The 23,576-nt window shown below is 41.7% G+C and overlaps 1 protein-coding gene across 1 annotated transcript in view; it reads right to left on the bottom strand.

The window, feature by feature from the left end:
• Positions 1-210: 210 nt before the first annotated feature.
• fhit (fragile histidine triad diadenosine triphosphatase) overlaps positions 211-23,576 on the bottom strand; it is a 354,360-nt gene continuing 330,994 nt past the window's right edge. Inside the window, exons 7-8 of the mRNA XM_080424249.1 lie at positions 906-1,016; positions 211-333 (exon numbers count right to left, since the gene is read on the bottom strand). Of these exons, the coding sequence (XP_080280375.1) occupies positions 915-1,016 (102 nt within the window). The 3' untranslated portion in view covers positions 211-333; positions 906-914. The remainder of the gene's footprint in view (positions 334-905; positions 1,017-23,576) is intronic.

The raw sequence follows: 23,576 nt of genomic DNA, 5'->3' as shown, positions 1-23,576 counted from the left end.
CAATGACGGGTAATTTCTGTGATCAATATTCTATCCTCCACAGTGTGTTGTGCTTTGTTATCAGTTAGATTAAACTTTTCCTTAGACAATGAAGTCCTTACACAAGTGCAAAGCTAAACATAATTGTAAAAGCAGCACATTACCAATACATTTTTTTTCTCTCTCTCTGCCATTTTATTTCAAAATATACAGTAAATGTGAGAAAATCTTCAGGACACCAAAACAAACCAGATACTGTATGATTGAATATTAACATCACATGTTACACTGAATTCAATGAAGCTTCCGGATGGCAAACAAGGAGGGATGCTGGGGTATCTGTAGAACACGATCCTGAATATAGAAATGTAAACATTCATAAAATCACAATAAACACAATAAGCCAGTGACTGATGACTGCTGGTTTTCATTCTAGCCAATAGGCTACAACAAATATTACTCAATATGATTCCACCCACACAAATGCAGCTTGATTTGGTCACATTAAAGGTATTGTAAGTGGAAATGTTTGGTGAAAACAAAGGTTTTTGTTGTTGTTGTTGTTGTTGTTCTTTTGTTAAAGCTCTATATTCAGAGAGTAATAATTACAATAGAGTGTTCAATAACAGGGGTCTTCCTGTCTCTCCATCTCTTTAATAAACAGAAAATACTTTTTCAGGTGGGTTGGCAATTTGATAAAATGAAATAAAAAAAAGAGCTGGAGAGACAGGAAGACCCCTGCTACTGAATAAACACTATAGCAATGATTAATAACAGAGAATATATTTCACACGTATTTTAACCAAAGAAAATCACTTACTGCACCTTTAATGTAATGATGTAATAATAAAACAATTATGTAAACACCAAGTTACCAAGTTTTACAGTTACTTCTAACCTAAATAAATAAAATAATACTAATTTACCAGGTGGTCTTAGTTGAGCAGTTTTCTCAGTTCTGAAGCTTCAGCAGCCATTTCTTCCTCGGTTCTCCACTTGGAGGGAACATCCTCATCTTCACGATCGTGCTTCTGCAGCTGTACAAAGTAACATTATTGTATCTGTGAAAATACGCTGACAACTGACCACCGCATAAAGAAATGATATGAGAATACAGCAAATATATGCTGATGCTAGTAGCACCTTCCACCATAATACTGTGGTGTGTATGTAATATATATATATATATTTATATATATATATATATATGTGTTCATTTTATGTACAGTATGTTAAGACATTCAAGATTTTAGAAAAATAGCAGATCTACAAGCTCATAGCGTGGCACGAAGTGACGCGGTATGAGCTTGTATATCTGCTATTTTTGAATAGCCAAAGTATAAAAGGTTAAAGTTAAAATCCTTGTGATGCTATATTAACTAATATTGCTGGGGACCCCCTGGAGCCTCCCCAAGGACTTCTGGGGGTCCCCGGGCCCCACTTTGAGAACCAATGCTATAGAGCACAGTATGTGGTCTTGTGCCACTATGGATGATGTGATGAAGCCATTCACCATTTTAAGTATCACCCTAGAGAACACAAATTCTAGTCCTTGTGAGCACGGATGACGGTCATGCTGAACATGTTTTTGTCAGCGCTTCACCCTAATGTAACCAAAGCCTGACAGAACAAAAGGAAAGCAGGAAATGAACAGATCAGTTATGACTGAGTAGCTGCTGTATACACGGCTGTTTGCCACTGGTTGTTCAAACAATTGAAAACAAATGTGTCCTGTGGGTCTGGACGGCGGTGAAAACCCATAATGACAAAAAAACAACAGATGAAAACAACAACATCGCCTCTCCGTTAATCTTCCCAAGCATAAACAGAGGTGACATCTGAAACAGAAACGCGTCACCCCTCAGGCGGTGCAAACATGGAAGAAGCATTATGGTTTATTGACGACAAACGCAGAGAAAATAAGCAGCATTTTAAGAGAGAGAAAGAAAGAAGACATTGACTGTGACATTGGCTGGCTGCTGGCTTTATACCGTAGACTTACAAGGCTAAATTCTATTTCATAAACAAGGAACACCTTTGCTTGGTTAGTGCTCCCACATGGAGGCTGGAGAGATGTTTTAATAGCCAACGGGGGTCTGAGTGCGAACTTAATGGAGGGGGAGCCATATAACCCAATGAAAAACAAACTATGTGAAACATAAAGCATCGAAACAGCGCCGGGTCTGATTTTAACAGCTCGGCCATCTCATGGGGAAATGTCATACGTACCCATTGTTTAGACAATGTTAAGCCGCAGGCTGAACCTAGAGGCAAGTGACCTGAAATGAGATGTCTTTTCTGCCAGACTTGAAACATAAAACAAGCAGCACAACAAGCTCAGCAGAAGGGCCAAGACTTTTTATGTCCTCAAGATATGTTCACAGCACGGTTTGGCTCCACATGGACAAATCAGCCGAACAATTGTGGCGCTACTAGACAGTAAGTCATCAAAAAACCCACACAATTGCAAATACCTAACCGGAACGTGAGGCCATAGACAAGGGAGATAGTTTATGGTCTTTAGGAGTGTGGGGCAGTAAAATGATTCAGCATGTAATAGATTCTCAATGTTTTCCACGGCTCCCTCACCCTGAACAGTCTGGAGGCGAATACACCAGGGGGTCATTACATCAATACAACGTCTCCTTCCAGCGCTGACAAGCATGGTTTCTCTTTTGGCTACATTTCTGTTCCATGCACAACAGCATGTGACCCTGGCTGGAGAGCTTGTCAGATCTGGCCTCGACCAAAGTAGAGAGGAGCAGCGCCTGTCATCGGACTACAGCGGCGCACAGGGGTGTAGGATGAGATGGGGGCATGTATGTCTGTGAAGGGCCAGGGGGAAATCTTCTGCCACAGCCGAAACCATGCGGGCCCGCTTGGAGCAACGCACTGCTCAAACCCCAGCCAAGCCTTGTCTAAACCATCACATTGAGTTAGAATCTCACCCACTTACACCCCCCCCCCCCCAAAGGATGTCTTCAGAGCAAAAGGACAGGATGTAATTTGTGCTGTATTGCGGGTTGTTTGTACTGGTATAATAATGTTGATGGCATTTTGTGTCTGCGGGAGTGGGTAGGCTGCAGATTCTATAGACCAGTGGAATATACATTGGTGAGCAATTGCTGCACTCATGGAACGTTACCGGATAAAATAATTAAATAATTAACAACTATTAACATCAGAACAACTACAGATGTCACACAGGAAGGGAATCTTTGGTATACACTGTCCCATCATTCAATAGTTTCTATTTTTAAGTTAAAGCACACACATCTACAACTACATAATAATTGTAGGTCAACCGATATCAAATCGATTCTACAATATATTAAGCCAATTACAAGCTTATTGTACTGTATGTTGTTTTGGTCATCAGCCAGGAAAGGACGTGCTGAACGCCAGATATGCACCATGTTGTCCATGGGTGGCAAACTAGCACCGGAAATTCTGTGAAATAACATTGGAGTCTATGAGAGCCGGCAAGACCATCTTATGAACAAACACTATTTCTGAACGATTGCGACATTTGTCATAATTGGTTCAGGAATATAAAATAATACATATCACAGATTGTTTTCTAATCATTCGTTGTTCTATGTGCACACTGTATCATTTTATTGAGGTATCTAAACAGCGGCAGGTATCGTTTCTGGCTCGGTGGTATCGCGAGATTTGGTTGCCAGACAGGAAATGATGGACAGTCTCACGATACTTTGGCCCGTTCAGAAACGTACTTTGTGGTCTTTAGATACCTCTATGAAAATATACAGTGTACACATCGAAAAGCAACACAGCATAAAACAATGTGTGTCATGTCTTCTTTTATTTTCTTGAGCCGAGTATTTTATAAAGGTCTCAATCGTTCAGTAATAGTATTTGTCCATAAGCTGGTCCACCTGGCCCTCATTGACTCCAATGTATTCCATCGACCTCCCGGCTGTAGTTTGCCACCCAGTGCGACGAATCTGCCGGCTGGAATTGCTGGATATATGTCCTTTACTTAATTTAGCTTTCTTGGTTTGGAGACGATGACTTTGCGGGGCTCATCCGCATTGTTTCGCGTCATAGAGTTAGATCTCGCATGCGCAGTAGTGTCACCTCCGTGCTTGTGAGTCGAGCCCATTGGTTTTCGCTCGTTCATGTGGGTCCCAGCTGCCCCAGGGTTTAACTACTTAAACCCTACTTCATTTACCGGGGTCCCCCTGGGGCCTATACCTGGTCCCCTCGTTTTGTCCCTCTTCATGAAATCTCCTCACCAAAAATCGAAGATCTACGAGCTGTGTTGTTGTGACAGAATGTTTGCTTATTATTTATTCTGGACATACATTGAGCTGAAAAGTCTGGACATACAGTATCCAGAAGAGGGATGCTATGCTTCATGGTAGTTCATCTAATATATTTCATCCAGTACATCACACAATTTTTACAGTATGGTATGGTCTGATACACTCATAACAACAGTGTTAATAAGTGTTTTTATTTAAATATACTGCCGTTTGTTCACACACTATAAATTTACACGAAAACGGAAGTCATGCAGGATTATTTCACATTAATGCAAAGCGGGTGTGTAGAGACTCATCACACTCTGGAACTAATTTTGATTTAGGGCCTGTCTCAGTGCTATAATAAACACATTGAACTGTTATTTTTTTCTTTTTGCTTGTTAGCGCTGCATAGTGTCAGTAAGATAGTATGTTAAAGCTACAATCTGAGACTAGTATGTTAATACAATATACTGTATAATAAACTTGCACATCTGCAATAGTTGGAGATTAACTAACAAAGTTTGACCCTGCTATCGGGTAGGACTCCTTCTGCTTGACACTGTTATTAGGTTATTAGGCGCAGGCAGTGCACTGGATTGGACACTTAACTCTTTATTGTAGTCTCAAGTCTGGACATCATTGAAATGACCTCTCTCTAGAGGAGAGTGAGACAACCGACATACAACTTGAACTTACAGATGGTAGCTTTAATGTTGTAAATGTAAAGGTACTGAAATATTTTCTAAATTCTGTGAGGCAGCACATTTGTAGAATCCTACCTACGTTACATAAAGCAGTGGTTCCCAAACTTTTTCAGTTGAAACCCCAAACAAGTGAAAATAGCCGATCTACAAGCTCACAATGCGTGACCATGCAACATAAATCTGTGACATAAATCTGCTATGTTCACTTCTAATTAAGTTTTTTTTGTTTTGTTTAATGGAAATTATTTTATTTTTAATTTCTTTTATGTAGGAAATAAAAAAGGGGGATATTTACAGAAACATTTGTCCCGACCCACCACGGGAAACAGTGACATAAAGCATATACACAATTTCATAAACTTATTGCCATGACCTGATTGCCATGACCTGATTTACAGCAACTGGGAATCTGTGTGCTTGTAGACAAATTGTAATAGAACTGGTTAGAGGAAGCATGTGTACATTTGTGTCAAAAATAAGCTCAAAGTTCCTATACACTGTATGGATGGGATTTTCAATCAGATTCAGGATCCATGCCACTGCTATTGAATTCAAGCTATGACACATGTATTAAATAAATAAAGTATTGCACAATGGTCATAGCTGTGGGTATGTGCGACTGTGATTGACAGGCATTGCCCTGAGGACATGCAATGACAAGTCATGGCTGGGTTAGTTATTCATTGGAGTGATGGAGTGTGGGAAGAAGCTATTCCTATGTCTGGAGGTTCTGGTGTACAGTGCTCTAAAGCAGTTGTTCCCAAAATGGGGTCCGGGGACCCCCATGGGTCCTTGGGGGGTGTTCCAGGGGGTCCCCTGCAAAATCAGTTAATAGAGCATCAAAATCAGTTTAATTGCTTTAACCCTATTTTATACAGTAATTTAATCTGAAAATAGCGATTCCTAGTGAGCTTGTAGATCTGCTATTTGCATTTATAATGTTTGGAATATAATGAATAATTTTGAAATATTCTAACAACACAAATCTTCTCTTAAGGGGTTCTCTGGCACAACGTCTTTTCAGATGGCGGTCTGCGGCCAAAGACATATTTGGGGGTCCTTCACATGATAATGTTTTTGGACCATTCCCCTAAAGCGCCTCCCGGAGAGGAGGAGTTTGAAAAAGCGGTGGCCAGGAAGCGTGCGGTCAGCAGTGATCTGCTCTGCCCACATCCTGGCTCTGGGATGAAGGCAGCCAAATCAAGATATGATTATGCACAGATGGTCACCGGAAATAATACAATTTGAGACAAGTTTTAAAATGTAAACACCAGCTGCTTTTTCTTTGGTTTACAGTATACTGTATGTCCTAGATACTTTTAATGCCATATATTCCGCCTAACGAATGCTACCTTTGGACTGCATTACTAAAGATGCATTATGCCAGAGTCTCTCACCAGAGCTCAACCCATGTTCTTTCGCGTAGTCCTGTGTTAGTATTTCAATAACAAACAAAAAAATATTTAATTAGATTTGATATATTTTGATTTTGCGGAACAAAACATAGTACATCACTTTCCCACTGTATTGAACAGCAACAATGAAGTCTGGCATGGGGGTACATATCAAGCTAACACTATCGCGACTTTGCTCTGACATGGCATTTCTGTGCAACAATTGGGCCTACTGGTTTGAAATGCCACTCGCTTTACGGATGGCATGACACTGGGTCTAAATGTTCTTTAAAGAGTCTGTAAATAGGGGACAGAGGTGATTATGGGAGGGGTATTGTAATACGGTAAATGGTAAATGACTCTGTGACTCTTGATGTCACCACCAGACATTACCATTTATTCTGATCAGAGGACATTTCACAACAACATTACAGCTCGCTCTGAGAAAAAGCTGTGAGCAAAGGAAACAGGGAAGCTATAGGTCGATGAGGGATTTACCTGCAATGGTATATCCTTTGCGTGTAATTAAAGTAAATTTACTTTTACTTTAATTTACCCTCTGTCAGTTAATGATGACACTGTATTTTGTAAAAAAAAATATATTTTTCATTTTATCAGTGCATGATAATTCAACCTTTGCCAAAAATCTCAACAATAAAGTAAAAAGAGGGAGATTCAGAGAGAGAGACTGAGAAAGAAGTGTGTTGGGCTTCTCTCCCTTCTGTGTATCTGAGGGAAGGGAATTACATTCCCCTGGTGCCTTCACCAGCAGCTGTGGTGGTGTCCAAGCATGTGCTGGTGTGCTTGCGCCTTGCGTGAGTGCGTGCGTTTATGCGTGCGTACGTACGTGTGTATATGTGTGTGAGCATGCATGAGTGTATACGTGTGTGTAAGAATGCGTGTGCGTGTGCGTGTGCGTGTGTGTGTGTGTGTGTGTGTGTGTGTGTGTGTGTGTGTGTGTGTATGCACGTGTATACATACATGTACAGTACATGTGAGTAATGTCTGTGTGCGAGCGTGCAAGAGTGTAACCGTGTGTGTGTGTGTGTGTGTGTGTGTGTGTGTGTGTGTGTGTGTGCGCGTGCGTGCGTGTGTCCCTGAGGCCCTGTGTTAAACCTCTTTAGTGCAGTCCCACTTCTTAGATGTGGGGCTGCCAGTTGTAGACACAGAAACCCTGCTCACTGTGTCAGTGATGAACACGCCTATGCATACTAATGTCCTGTGTGTGTGTCTCCATCTACCCACAGCCAGAGCACACACTGGCTCTAACAGGCTGGCTTATACTTAGTCGTCCGCTGGTGTCGCACACCGATAGGCGATCTACAAGCTCCGAACGTGTCGTGCTGCGACGGGTGCTGAGCTTGTACATCGCCTATTTTCGGTAAACGACACCGGCGGCAACTAAGTGTAAATCTGGCTTAAGAGGCTGTAGGTAGTAAAGTAGTACCACCACCTGGCCTAACACTTACTGTGTCTCACAGCGGTTCATACACGCCTGAGGACAGGTTACATCTGCTGGAAGACGCCGGGGTGATCTGCCAGCCTTAACCCACCCCCCCCCCCTGCAGCGCCTATTGTAATGTTTAAATTTATGGTCTTATTAATGACACAAATGTGGAACCGAGAACTGTAATGTGTTTTATCAGCGCTCCTTGACATTTAACAAGACACTCCAACTAAAGGGAGGCAATATAAGGCCTTGGAGGGGTCCTGACAGGGAGGAGACCTTACCACGCACACCGGTAGCGCCGCAAGGTCAGGCTAGAGGTCGTCTAGCAATCAGTGGGGGGCAAAATGAGCTCCAATGGGAGGTCTTTGTTCCCGAGGAGAACACAGGGCGCCACTCATTAGGTCATTTGTCACGCTTGATAGACCCATAAACAGGTGTCTGTGGAATTAATATCCCCGGGATATGAATTAAAGATTCATTTTTAAGGAGGAATTACGATAAGAGCAATTTGTACGGGACAGAGGCATTTAGTCATAATTTGGGCTTTAAGGGCATTCAATAAGGTCGCCGTTAGGGTAAAAAACATTTTGAGGAAAGCCTATTAGGGACAAAATGTCAGACATTCTTCATAATTGTTCAACGGATTCAAGATTCAAGAGGGTTTCATTTGTCACTCACTAATACGATGTGTGTACAAGCAGTGAAATGTTGGTGGGATATGTTCCCAGGTTGGGAAACAATAAACAACTTGTTTATTGTTTCCCAACCTGGGAAAAATTATCTATTTTTTTTTCATGGACCCCTATAGAGAGTGTAATGGAACGAAATAGACCCTTCCGTTTGGTTCCGTATACCCTTAGAGTTAAGGACCTGTAAGGGTCCTGAGGATACCTGGACCCCACTTTGAGAAACATGCAACTTTTAGCGAAGCTGCCTTTCTCTCATTTCACCAGTGCAAACCGGGTAAGACCTGACCTGACCTAAGTGTCTCTTAGTCGACTCTAGTCGAAAAAAAAAAAAAAAAGTTCAAGTGCAACCTCTTCCAGAGAGAGATAGAGACACTAGAAACTCTGCTGGAGACAAAACAAACTGTGTAGACTTGGCCCTTTGAAATAAAATGTATTTTGGCCTAAAAATATATATATATATATATATATATATATTTTTTTTATTTTTTATTTTTTTATTAGTCGACTGCCAGTCGACTATTGGCAATTAGTCGCCAATTAGAGTCGACTAAACAAATCCTTAGTCGGGGACAGGCCTAGGAGAGACGCTAATTTTGTCTCGTAGGGTCTAAAAAAAGCCCCACAAATCCTTAGTAAATCTGTCCGTGTGTGCGCTCACTAGTGAACGTGTATATGTGAAGATGTGTGTATTGAATTTTGCATAACTCATGTTCCCTCTTTCCATCTCGCTTAAAAGCCTTAAGACTAAGATAGAGATGGCAGCTGTGAGAGCAAAATCTTTTAATCTGCCGTGGTAATTACCTATGGCAATCTGCCTTTTGCCAGGCATAGTTCCATGAATCTCATTAGCAGCAAACCTGATAAAGTGTCTTTGGGTTTGTATTTTGAATGGATTGATAACATGCGCCACTCCTGGCTCACCATTGCCAGGTCGGCAAGGACTTCACTATGGTATCTCAAACCCACTTATTTTTGTTTGGTTTGTAGAGCATAAGGGCATGTTTCTGTGCTGAAAATATCCAGACTTGATACAAACGTCCTTCGCACTGAAATAAGCATACAGGGGACTTATGTAATTTGAGCATGCAGTTGAAATGATTGTATATGACACTAGCAGACATTTTCATACTTTCATGTTTGGTTTGTCAAGTAAACCTGCAGCTGTCATTTTTAGAATACAGTCAGCATGAGAAGCCTTTGTTCCCTGCAACAAAAAAAAAGCCAGTTTTAATATGGTCAGTACAAAATCCACATTTTAGAATACAGTAACCAATCCAATGAGTGTGTGTGCAGATTATTTTCTATTCATCAGTGTAACTCATCACTCAGATCTGTACAGTAGTCTTTCACCATTTCCAAGTAAATAGGTTATTCATGTACCTTGTGTATAAACATTGAAACTTGGATATTGATTCTTGAACCTTGAACACCTGCAGGGTCCAGGGACTTTGTGTCAATCTTCCAACTACAAAGTGAACTCACAGCTCAAAGAAACCATAACAAGAAGCAGAAATGGACACAACAAATGGGAGGCACAACAATACAATAGAGTGGCTTTGTTATTTGGGAACATTGCAGTCCCAGGTCACAAGAGCACACAAAAACCCCATCCACAGTTGTCCCTGTGAGCAACAGGGCCCTATTATGCACATCTTATTTCCAGCTGTAATTAAGTAACAACCCCACCACCTTATGCGCAATCGCTATTTCTCCAGCATATTTAACTCCTGGGGGAGTGTTCGTATGTTAATTAGGGGCTCTATGCAGTATCTGCTATGTTGCCCCTTGACTTAACCGCATAGCTCTAAGACATCGGCAGTTTAACTCGGCCATACTCTGCCTATTCTCAAGCGATTGTTATAATTCAAAGTTCGGGAGGAGGGCGGCCGCACATTACGCAGGCAGCCAAAGCCTTACTCACCCCTTATCAATCCATCCGATCTGAAAGACTCATGTTCCACTCACAATTTAGGTGGAATTTCAAAGACTTATTCCTTCATTAATCCAATGAAATCAAATCAAATAAAAGGTTTTTACAGCTGTTTTTCCCGTAGCCTAAAAGTGAACCAAATGGAGTGCGTTCTCTTCCTCTGTCTCTCCAAGCGCAGAGTTTGCTTTCACTTTGGGTCCACCCATCTGACCACTTAACCCATCTTAAGTGGTCAGATGGGTGGGCTGCCAACACTTTTGAGATTCTCTGGTGGGCCCTGAAGGCCTTATGTGTCACGAGGCACGAAGTGGATAGGTAACAGGTAACATAGGGTATATTAGATAAAAAGTATTGGCACTATTAATGCTCAGACAGATAGAAAGTGCCAATGACGCTCACATCAATTAGGCATGTCACATCGAAGGTGTGAGGATTGGAAGTGTCAAAGCATCTCTATTTTTATCTATGGCTATTAGTTTACCATCATATAGAACAGGGTATAGAACATTGCTAATGATTTTCTCCTCATCCATATTCTTGCTGTTTAAAACACTGACATCACCAGCTAGTAAAGAAGACGGGACTACTGTTGTTTCACAGGCAAAATTATTATTTTCCAGAATCTGTGCAGACCTGCCTGCACCTTTCATAAAATACAATAAAACGGGTTTGTGTTTCTCATCCAAGTGAAAACACAAACATACATTGCTGTTGGGTGTATGTTTTTAATACATTAAAGCTTTGTTTTACTTTGTCGTATGACAGTGTCATGGAAAAGTAACCAAAAATAGCCGATCTGTTATTATCAGTATTCTTGAAAATGTTTTAACGTTTTTGGAAAAAAAAATGAAACTTAGCACCGGCCAAAAATAGGAATACCAGGTTGAAAGTGGTTAAGAGTGTCTTGTGGGTTTTATAAACATTTAACCAATGAAAAGTATTACAGTATGAAGAGCTTGTGACTAAATAATGACTACACTGGAACACAGTTTAGGACATCACCCGACAGCGACGATATAAAATACTGCAATACACACATGAACTCGTCAATGCAGGGATGCCATACACATTGTGATTTGGTGGTCTATGCCCTGCCTGCGTCACTGCTTGAAAATAGAACTGAGCTCTGAAAGACGCATCTACAGGTTTTGACGCGCCCACTTGACGCCTCCACTCTGTCTCTACTGCCACTGAAAAACATCGGTGCGTTTCTGACTCTTTCTATCTGTCAGAGCCTTTACTCTCACATTATGCTCTGCAAAGACATAAAAGCAAAGAAAAAGTTTTTTATTAAAAACAAAAGTGAACGCACTAGATAAGTTTGGCAAGGATATTGCTTTATTTATCTCGGAACATAAAATGTTCTTTGTCCTGTTTCTGCACGCTATGAAGTAGGCTTGTGTTGTGGATAATGGTAAAAGAAGAACCGCGTGCTACTGTGGGGACAATAGTCTTTAACCACATGAACCCTAGCGTCCCTATTCTGGGGCAAAAAAATATTGAAAATAGCAGATCTACAAGCTCACAAAAAACACTTTGCAGCGTTCTGTGAGATTGTAGAGTGGCTGTTTTCAGGGAAGGAGCTGTCAACCATCCTGGAATCGTCTCTTACATCACGATTCATGGCTTCAGGCTCTCTATATAAATAATTCTAAATGAACAGAATGTAAAAAATATCTTGAAAGGTATGAGCTGAGTCACAGAATGGAATAATAACACTCTGCTTTGCTTGTTCATATCTACCACAGAAGTATGATCAATTTTTAAAAGTAAAATAAGTGGTCACTACAGGTCTACTCCCAAGTAAACAAAAGTGATTGCTGACCATGCAAAATATGTACAAAGCCCCAACCTAAGCAACGTTAAAGATTCATTTTAAAGCAACTGCTCAAACTGATACTCAGCCTAGAAGTAGGCACAGATTTAATCAAATAAATGCATGGTGCCTTTTCCTCATGAAAGTAAGAGGGAAAAGCTAGTATAGGTGTGTGGTACTATAACTTCAATAAATAAATGGAACATCAAAATACAAATGCCCAGACATACACCTTTGAAGGTGTAACCACATATCGCACAGCAAAAGCATTCAACTGTTTCACCACACACTATCCTCAAAAGCGGATTCGGAAATACCGAGCGGGAGAGAGGGAAATTGCACTTGATTAACCCCTGGCAACCCCATTTTCTCCTATGGCGACTGAGTGTCAGACTGCTCGTGGGCCGCAACCCCATACGTTGGACAGGACATGCTTTCATTAAAAAGTGACCCCTGGGGTGACCAAGAGGTCACCCTGACCTCAGAGTCATCCACAACCACGGAGGAGATAACAAGCATTCCATAGGTACTGTAGCCAATACACTCATAGACAGCAGTAAAACTAGCCTATGGAAGCATTGGCGCCAGCCAGAATCATAAATGAGACTGGGCTGGGTTAAGACCCCCCATCTGTCTATCAAACTGGGATGGAGTGATAAGACACCCCTGACCTGCTGCCTTGTCATTCCTCATTGTCTCTACTTGAGTAATTGTAACTGTTCATTACACTATCATATTACACAAAGCAATGAAATACCTTTAGGTTCTTACTTAAATATATGCAAAACATAACTAACATTGTTTTTGTATTCCAAAGCTGTAAGCCTAAGTGGACTCATGGGTTATGTTAGTTATCTCCTGCTTCATCTTTTAATTGAATTGGGCCACCGAGATTGACTTGGCGTAAATAAATAAACTTACCTTGCAGCTCCAATACATCAGACAGAATATTTTAACCCTCAGACCATTTTCATTAATTCATGTCTGTTTCTGAAAAACATTCTTGATGAAAAGAATGAAAGAAATCACAGTTTTAAAACTGCATGACTCTCTGGGAGGAATGCTACTAGACCCTGTTTGACGCATGGTAACAGTCTCAGGTGACTTAGTCACTCGCCAGAGTCGCCATCACAGGTAAGAAGCTGTTCTGCTGAAGGGAACATTAGCCTTGTGATGTTGATGTTTCTCTGACAAAGACCCAGTTCCCTTGGCAGCAAAACTTCATTAGACTTTGGTGGCTAAATTGTTTTAGCTAATGCTAAGGGGCTCGGAGCTAGTGCATGTCACTAGCAGTTGGTGTTATGAGACTGTCTTTACTGCAACTAATTAATCAGATCTTGTCAAAGTTTTACAACAAGAAGGATGGGCTATCAGTCATAAAAGTTGGGGAATAAACTCACAGTCATGTAGTTGCGCGGGTTATAGTATTATCTTAAAGCTGCAATCCAGAACTTTCTTTATAGCACCCTGGGTCTCAACGTCGGGATCGAGCACCACCAGTGGTCCTAGGTACAATCTGAGATGTACAAATGGAACCTATAATGGGCCCTTACAGGTCCATTTGGTTCCATTTGCACACTCTCAGACTGAGGATTTTACAGTGTATACAGGGGTCCCAGAGATATACATCTTATCAAATGGGGGTCTGTGGCAGAATCACTGTGTTAGTGAATAAAACATAATTTTGACAAATCTGTATGGTAGAGTATGTTAATACAATATAAGTAGTACATCTGCAATGGTTGGAGGTGTTCTCCCTGCTCTTCTATTGAAACATTTAGAACCTCTGTTCAGGTAGGAGCACTAGTGGTTCACCAGTGGTCTTGCCTGAAGCTCAAAATGCAATACCTCCCCTGCCCAAGCGGGCCTTCCGTCTTAGCTCACTTGTAGAACTTTTGTTTTATCTCCTGTGCAGAAGACCTGGATTTGAATCACAGAAAGATCATGCAAGACATGCATCTTATGGAGAGAGTTGGACAGTCACACACTCTAATCTTAAGTAAATTTACAAATATGTTTGCAGAAAATATAGATCACGAATAAAGAGGAAGCCAATAAAATCAATTCCAGACTGAGTAGCCTATGTATGTAACAGGTCTAAATGGGTTAAACCCTACAGTGTATACTTTGTTGATATAGACCCAAAGGCTCGATCTATACTAGCTCTGCTCCTTTTCCCCCTCTACAGTCTACAACACATCTCTGCTGACAATCTACAAGCTTGTAGAACAGCTATTTGTGCGAATGCTTGCCCCCAGAATACAGGGACATGTGGTTCATTTGATTTTGCCAAACAGATTCTCAAAATTCTATTTTGAAATTTCACTAAAGCTCTCTATTCATGTTTGTCTTTCACTCTCTTTCCATCTCTCAGTGCCTCAGATCATTGGCTCTCTCTGCTGTATGCAAAGTCCACATTAAGCACCACACTGCTATCCTGTCCACATTGAGCTAATGATTTGTGCTTAGAGAAATCTGTCTCAGTATCTGTCATTTACTCTAACATCAGACTTTCCTTTCAGAGAGAGAAGATTACTAAAACAGACAGTGAGTGTGGCCTGACTGTGAAATTCACAACATGGCAGCTTGATTTGGAGAATTAATGCATTCCTTTTCATTAAGGCCTGCCACCATGTTATTCCTGGTATGGAGGTGCTTTGTTTTTTTTGCAAATGGATAATGCCAACACATAATGAGAGAGCTGTCTCCTTCCTTAACACAAAGTGACTGGCCGTCAACATGAGTTACAGAAGGACACAGAAACACAAGATATACACGACGAGAGAGTGAGAACATTGCTTTGAAAAGATGACAAGTGTTTTCATGTATGTGAAATACAACTGCCAAGGACATAAAAATAGACTGCATGCTTCTTCAACAGTAAAATGCTTTAAGTTAACTTAAAGTTGCAGTTTGCACATCCAAACTTGGACAGAAATATAAATGTTTGATAAAAATGGTCCATGTCAAGTATTTTTTGTATCATTAGTATGCTAATATGCCACGCCCCTGGAATCAACATGCGGTACCAGAATTTCATGTCACGTGTCATACCCGCTTTCACAAAGAGGGCCGGTCTTAAGGCCAGTTTTGGAGGTAAACATCCATACTTGCGAAATGAGAAATGCAGAGTGCCAAAAACCACCAGGATTTGCACAAACTTGTTAAAAACTGAGTGGCACTTTAAATATCAGTTTTATGTTACATAACGTGGCGAAGCAACTTTGGGAAGTGCAGTAAATAAGGTTTGCTTCCACTGTGGGTTCCACTATCAAGTGAAATGTATGTCAGTGATGAGCATCATCACAGTGACCTTTTGTATTTCATACAGAGGGATGGTCTTCCTGCTAGGCCTTGGGCCTGTCACACCCCCAATGGTGCCCATGGTGGACGATGCATGGCAGGGGCGTCCTCTTCTCTGAGCCAGGCCTAAACCCCATACCAAAAACTTTTTGCTGCACGGTCATCACCACTGCTCATGGATGTTTCGCCCCTTATCAAAGAACATCTCCTGGTCGCGGGCAGTGAACAAGAACGTCTCCCTGACACCCCCTGCAGCTCAACTTATTTTGATGTTACTCCCCAAGCCTTGTTTCGTCGTCTCAGCCAGAGCCAGTGATTTTCTTTCTCTGCTTCTTCTGAGAGTTCTTTGGTGGCTTTGCTCAGTCTGGCTCCCCGTAGCCCCAGCACGTCCTTAAGCAGGAATGATGAGGAGCTGCCAACAAAGCTCCCTGAGTACGTCCTCTATCCACTTTCCCTGCACTCCGCAATCAGAATTTTGCCATCTTTCTTTCGCTGTTTTACATCCTGACAGGACATGCTGGAGTGAGGCATTGATGGTCCTGCAGAGGTCAAAGGATTGCTCTGTTCCAAGCCACTAATGGAGATTTCGAGGGCTCTGGAGGGTGTGGTATGTTGCTCTCATGAATGATGAGCCGAGCTTGAGGCAGTTTCAAGAAGTCTGCCCAGTTGATTGCTCGACTCGCGACACCCTCCCAAGTTGCTGCCCCTGTGACACAGACTTCACTCTGAGCTCCTCCTGTTCAAATCTTGTGACCTCGGCAACAACAAGGCCTGCCCGCCCTGTCTAAGGTGGACCATGCCCACAACCTTCTGATGTTGCAGTCTGCCCATCACCTTCTGCAACTCCTCCTCCGCCCTCCATTTCCTTCCAGTCGCAACTGGTGTTTGCTTCTACCACTGTCCTGTCGGAGGAGTCCCTTAATTCCATCACCAGCCTTGCCTTTTTCTGCCTGTAGCCCAGGGTGATGGATTTCAGGGGTAGCTGGAGTGAGTTCCATCCGTATAGGCCAGGTGCTGTGAAACACACAGACCAAGCCATTTGAAGGAGTTGGCTTTTGCCTCCATCCGGCTTACAACATGCTGATGAGGTGACTTCACACAGTTTCAGAGGCCACATCACCCTCGGGTACAGGGTGAAGTGATAGCACCACACCTTGTGCTTTCCGGGTAGCTGACTTGAGTCGATCTCTGACAGGCCTTCTGACAGCTGCTGAAGGATGGTTTTACCCATATCCTTGTCTGAGAGACCAGATGTATAGTCTTCCCAGGCTTTGGATGGGCTGGTCCATGATGAGGGGGATGTCTTCCCCGCCGATGGTGAAGCTGACTCTGTCATTCCTCTCCCCTTTCCGCAACAAGAGGCTCCTTGACTTGAACTTTATCCTTTCCGTGGCGATCAGCTCGTCCAGCCTCTTTAGCAGCCTGGATGTGCATGGGGCAGTTCATAACAGGCAAGTAATGTCATCCATATAACTCCTTAGAGGGAGGGGGGGGGGACTGCAGGCAGTTGGTCACCACCCACCACCTGCATTGCCCCGATCAGGATGACCTCAAAAGCTTCTACGAAGAGGATGGGGGATATGGAGCATCGCATTGGAATCGCTACTTTTAGTTGTTGCCAACCATCTTCAGTGCAAAGTACATGTGCATGTCCTGGAAGTAGTTCATGATCATGGTCCTGATGAATAGAGACTGCCACTGCCCTCTGCCACTCAGATAGTATTCTCTGCTTAGTCCATGGTGACTCATCAGGGTCCAGAGGAGCCTCAGCACTCTTGGGAAGTTCTTATATAGCTTTTACTGTATTCTGTTTGGGCCTGGTGCTGATGCTGATCTTGCCCGCTGGATCACCTGCCTGACCTCACTGAGTTTGGGTGGTGATGTGTCAAACAGGGCTAGACACATACCCCGGTGAGGTTGTTCCTTGCTGGGTCGCTCTGATGTGTTCCCGCAGTTCTTCTTTGGAGACATCCAGGCTTCCACTTGTCTTCCACTTGCTGGAATAGATTCCGGGGCAGTGCAAGGTAGCATATGGCTACCACCACCACACTTCATCTTTCCCATGTGGATGTGAAGTCCCCTCAAAGTTGTTGCATTTTCCCAGCTGCACCCGTCCTTGTAGGCCCTTCTTCCATCCCGCCTCTCGGAGGGCCTTCAGGCTGTTTCTGCTTTCGTTTTCGTAGTATAATTTGGGTGTCTCCTCTTGGGAAACTAGAGGGTAGGTTACTAGCCCGACTCTCCTGGTGCAGTCTATCCTGCTGCCACCAGTCTCTCCTGGTTGTCCTCCAGTTTTCCCTGGACTCCAACTGCTCTATTCACAGTAGTCACTGTCTCCAGAAGTGTATTATTTCATACAGAGGGAAGGTCTTCCTGCTAGGCCTTGGGCCTGTCGTACCTCCAACAGTGCCCATGGTGCACTATGCATGGCCGGGGCATCCTCTTCCATGAGCTAGGCCTTTATTTAATGATTCTTAATGGTTATGGGATGCTGCAGTTTTACTCCTATTTCCAGCAGTGTTCAGGTTATTTACAGTAAGATGCCTGCTTGGCCCCAGTCCAAGCACGGTGAGCTGTGTGTGTGTGTGTGTGTGTGTGTGTGTGTGTGTGTGTGTGTGTGTGTGTGTGTGTGTGTGTGTGTGTGTGTGTGTGTGTGTGTGTGTGTGTGTGTGTGTGTGTGTGTGTGTGTGTGTGTGTGTGTGTGCGCGCGCGCATTTGTGGACATATAGAGGTGTGCTGTCCCTGTACTGAACCCTTGCTGATGGTGGCAGAGTCTCAGAGGACCGGTGGACAATCTGGTGTGTGTCACAACAATCCTGTCATCCTCTTTTGGCCCTGAGAAAACTAATTGCTCAGCATGATGACTTTGGCCTCGCTGTTGTTTGTGCCCTATATTCCTTCCTGGTCGTGAGAGTAAGCAGGAAGTGCTGAGGAAAAGGGGGGCAGGCATATAGTTACAGGAGCTGCCGACTTCTAATTGAGCCAGCAGTGCTCTGTGTGAGTCTGGGCTGTTCATTGTATTTAAGAGGCTGTCAGTGGGTGGGATAGTCTTAAATGCTGACCCACCTGGGCCGGCCAAGACTTTGTCTCCTCCTCTTTAAACACTCGTCAGCACCATCAGCAAAAAACACTGATTTAAAACTACAGGACCTGTTTTAGTGAGCGGGTGTTCTGAGTGCAAACACACACACAAGACAAAAGTAATATATTTATTCACTGTGTGCGTACTCAAACGTCTATGCATCCACACAAACTGTACACGTGTACTGTACATAACTTAATGTTTCCCATTTTTACCTGGCCCGACAGTTTGTGCTCGACAGTTTTGCTGGTGACGGTAGATTTGAGAGCACAAGGGGTTATGTTGTTCTGAAAATCCGCGTTAACCTATCGCACTTTAAATTTGCATAATAATATCAGCTGTTTCACAGATGAGGCTTATAAATGCATACTGAAGCACTACTTACGGACATGTGGGCGAGCCATTGCTGAACATCAGCATGCCTGCCTCCACCCTCATGAATACAATGCATATTCTGGATGAAATAAACACTCCATTCTCCGCCTATGAATTTACATCTCCCATGACCCTAATGTTTGAATCCTTGCAGTTCAGAATAAAGAAACAAATCATTTTGGCAGATGTTCCTTTCTTAACTACTGTACATCAACGTCCCACACTTACTGTCACAGTAATGCTGTTTCACAGAAGGTAGGAGAAATCAGTTTCAATGGTCTTTGCCTATCATCTGAACCCATTTCCCCTGAGTCCATGAATAGCCTAATACCACCTGGTTTCAACTAAGCAGCATTGCATTGCCAATAATTGATGGTGAATTATCGCAAATTGACCACTAATGGACCACAGAAGCCAAGTTTGCTGTACATTATGGCAGTGATAAAGACAGCTTAAAGTGGTGCTATTAAGATTGACATTTGAGCTTGACGTTCATTTTTGCAATGACATGCCTGAATAACTCTCATGATGACAAAGTGGGATAAACACCAGATGTCTGGACAGATGACGTTTCTTTTCTTACCCAGAAAGAAGACATTAAAATGTGTGGATTTAACTGAGAGTCAGTATCGCTGATGCCCGTCTGTGTACCTGCTCTATCTGTAATGATCTCTGTCAGGACCGCAATGTTCCTCTCTAAATCAGTGGTTATCAAAATGATTGTGCCCGAGAGGCACACCAGTGGGAAGCCAAAATCTTCAGGTACACCTGTATTTATATCAATGCAAAATAGCCTCATAACTCTGTAAACATTTTTTTTCTTCTAATACCACGCTGTGTGCTTGTACATTTTTATCCCACGATTTTGTAACCCCATTTTTTTCACCCAGTGCCAATTATCTAAGTAATCCTGGGCACTACACTCCCTCTGCTAACCTAGGGAGAGCTCAGAGCCGAGCTCATGCCTCCTTCAATGCATGAGAGCTAACAAGCCTTCTTATCACCCGACAGGGGGGAGTTTCCCCGGTTGGACGTAGCGCGTGGAAGGAACACGTTATTCCAACCAGTTCCATTCCCCTCCATCAGGCAGAAAACAAAATTAGGATTTAGAAGACATATGTAGAATCCCCAGAAGCAAAGATCTGAGTAAAAAATATTCCCTTTAAAAAATATGTAAATTCAAAGATTTGCACATATTTTCACGATTTTCAAAAATAGCACATATGCAAGCTGATATAGCGTGGCACCGAGTGCCACGCTATCAGCTTGTATATGTGCTATTTATATGTGCCAAAGTCTAAAACAATGGTTTAAGGGGTTTGAATGGGTTAAGCAACATACAAATGAATGATTTAAGCAACACACTAGTCCACTGGCATCTGAAGTGCTGCAAATGCTGTCAATAAGCCACTCAAAACATGAAGACCATACAGTAGGTATTGAAGACGATATGCAAATGCCTCCTGACAGATACCATGTCGGAACATAATGCTGTTGAGAGATGTGCGGTTGTGTCAGTGCAAAAGCGAACCCAACCGGGCCAACTTTATGCCAGTTTGACCTTGACCTGTCAAATTTAATCAGCTTGTAAACAAAGAGCAGCTGTTACTGAGGGTCTAAACTCCAAGGAAACTTGAGTACAGATCTCTAGAGATTTTTTAATTCCACATCTCATGTAGCTGATGTTAAATACTTGGTTCATATGAATGCATTTGGGATTTTTGTGTGTATTGTGTTGTAATAGTACAGTGGCAAGAGGGTGGCAAGCAACACAAGTTATGCATTTTGGGCTTTGGGCTTTGGATACTTCGTTCATCCCACTGTTGATGAATCAGGATGAGAGATATAGGTTATAGTCTATAAGCATAGTAATACAATGACAACCTTACATGTTCATTATTTATGCAATACTCTACAAAGGTGCAGCAAGTGGCACCACGCCAGTATATTTTTAAACAATAGATCATGAACAGCGTTTAGACCTACTGTATAAAACATTAATCGGAAATACCCCTATAGACCAACTTTATATTGTGTTGTGTTGGCTGGAGGCTTTGGAAATCACACAACCATAAAGGTATAACCACCTCATAATTCAAACAAATAGTGCAGTGCACATGACATTCTGAAATACTCTTCCTTTGGTTCAATTAAGAGCTGAGACACATATTTTCCACATAGAATTCGAGCATTCCTAAAGGTACACATTATGTAAAATAACAATGCACTGTAGCACATCTTCTGACTGACCTGGCTGCAGTGTTGGGAGGCTGGTGGAGCTAAGTGGCTGAGGGACAGTCCAAGGGTCATTCAATTCATAGGATTAATAGAGCATGCAGCATACACTCAGGCACTTAACAATCAGCATTTGAGACACACTTATAATTGCTCCTGTGTGTTCCAATTATTGTTTTCATAGAAAGCTTGGGAAAATGTAGGTGCTTATTCTTTGCCAATGTTAATGAAAAACAGTGTAGAAGCTGCCACCCCCGTGTCACAAATCTGTTGATTTATATTCACTTTCATATTTAATATATTATACACAGGTTTTGGCAATGGCAAATACAACGGCCTCATTTAGAGTTGGGTTAAGTGAAGCAACCATAAAATCAAGATTTAATAGTACATTACCTATAGCCCTCTTTCAGCAATATTTAGGATAATGGCTGGAAAACCTATTTCAAACCAATCATAATGTTTAGCTATAACTACCTGTTATATAGCCTAGGTTAATTGCTATTTTTCTTAGATAGTTTTTCTGTTTAATACTTATATTCAGGAAACTTTCAAGTGCGCTAAAGCACTCGAAACTATAACCTAAAACTCTGATATAAACTCACGTCTTACATCTCTAGTCAGACTGAACAACCCTTTAGTGGAATATTGTCATGAATACATTCTTAAGTCTATTCATGTTATTCAATGAACATTAAAAAAGTGGCCAAAACTTGCGGCCACTCACATTACCATGTGTTTTCACTCCTGAATTTGACTAATGTTATTCTACTTATCTGGAAACACTGTATTCAAATCAATGAAAATAAATGAAAGCCTGGCATGTTACTGTACCTAATTCCAAGTTATTTTCCTGCCAATGAAATGGATGGGTCGTGTACTGTACTTTTGGAATGCAACTCTAGGGAAATATGAAAAGTCCAGAGGCTCCACGGTTGTGCAGCATGATGTGGCAGCATTTCAGGCAGGTCAGTAGTGCTTTCAGCAATCCAATGAATGCAGATTACATTAAACATTAATCCATGAACAGAACACAGCCTCCTAATTAAGTAATTAATAGGAGACGACATCAAAGTCAGTCTTGAGGTTAGAGGAAAAAAAATCAATGTGCCATTGGCATATTTGTTTGGAAAGTCAACCACACAATGCACGTCAAATTAATGTTCTACTCCTATAGCTTGTCTTGATTAACAACTATGATACAACCTTTTATTTGAATTAATACCCCTAATGTATGTACTGTATATATATATATATATATATATATATATATATATATATATATATATATATATATATATATATATATATATATGTGTGTATGTGTATATATATATACATAATTATTATTATAACGTTATTGGACGCTACAAGGCTCACTCTTTTAGAATTGGACTTGACTTACAAAAACAAGTACAATCAAATTACAATGAAGATCGTTTTCCAAAATGTAAGGCAACCAATAATCAACCCATATTCAAGCATAATGCTGTATAGAAAATAAGAAATACAAAGAAATAATGAAGAAATTAATCTCACATGTATAACACACTCATAATGTATTTATATTTACAGAATTTTGTTTATATTATCAATTTATTTTCAGTTGTATTATTTATGAGTTAACATATATTTGTATGTGCTCCTTCCACAATACATGATGTAGATTTGCTTTCTAACACTGTGGCCCCTAAATAAATTGGAATTCACTACATCCCAGGCAATTATATTGAAAGGGCTGAGTGTAAGTAACAGTCTGTGTGATGAGATAAAACCACCAATAGAGATTGCCTGCAATGATACAGACGATTGTTCATTATTTCTGCCTATGTCTGACTGAGGAACTCAATTTGACTTTCAAATAATAGACCCTTCCCTAAAACACCACACTGCAATTACTGCATACATCAATGTATAATTGATTTGAAATAGCTGTTTTTGTACGTCTGTTTGTCGTCTGCTGTAAAGGCAGATGGAATTAAGGTTGCAAATCCAAGCGCTTGAGACCTCTCTTAAAAACACTAATTGTGAGTAATTACAGTCTGCAAGTAATTGAGGCTGTGAATAGGTAATGGTGTGTGTGTCTGTGTGTGTGTGTGGGGGGGGGGATGGGGACATAATGTGTTGTCCCACCTCTCCTCTCTTGACATTCACCTTGCACTGAGGGGGATGTACTAGCATGCCTCTTCCACAGTTATGGCCCTTTAGTCATTTGAGCACAAAATTACATGAAGAGATTCAGAGAGCATTTTTCAGTCCTCCTCATTTCAAAAGTGTTTATTAAGAAATATGCGATTCAGCTGTATTTCCAGTCGACTTTGAACATAAATATTAACCATGATACACATGGC

The sequence above is a fragment of the Gymnoscopelus braueri genome, assembly GCF_963280865.1.
Source record: "Gymnoscopelus braueri genome assembly, chromosome: 3".
NCBI classification, from domain to species: Eukaryota; Metazoa; Chordata; class Actinopteri; order Myctophiformes; family Myctophidae; genus Gymnoscopelus; species Gymnoscopelus braueri.
Note: the sequence above shows the minus strand (reverse complement) of the source record. Positions and strands in the feature narration are given on the sequence as shown.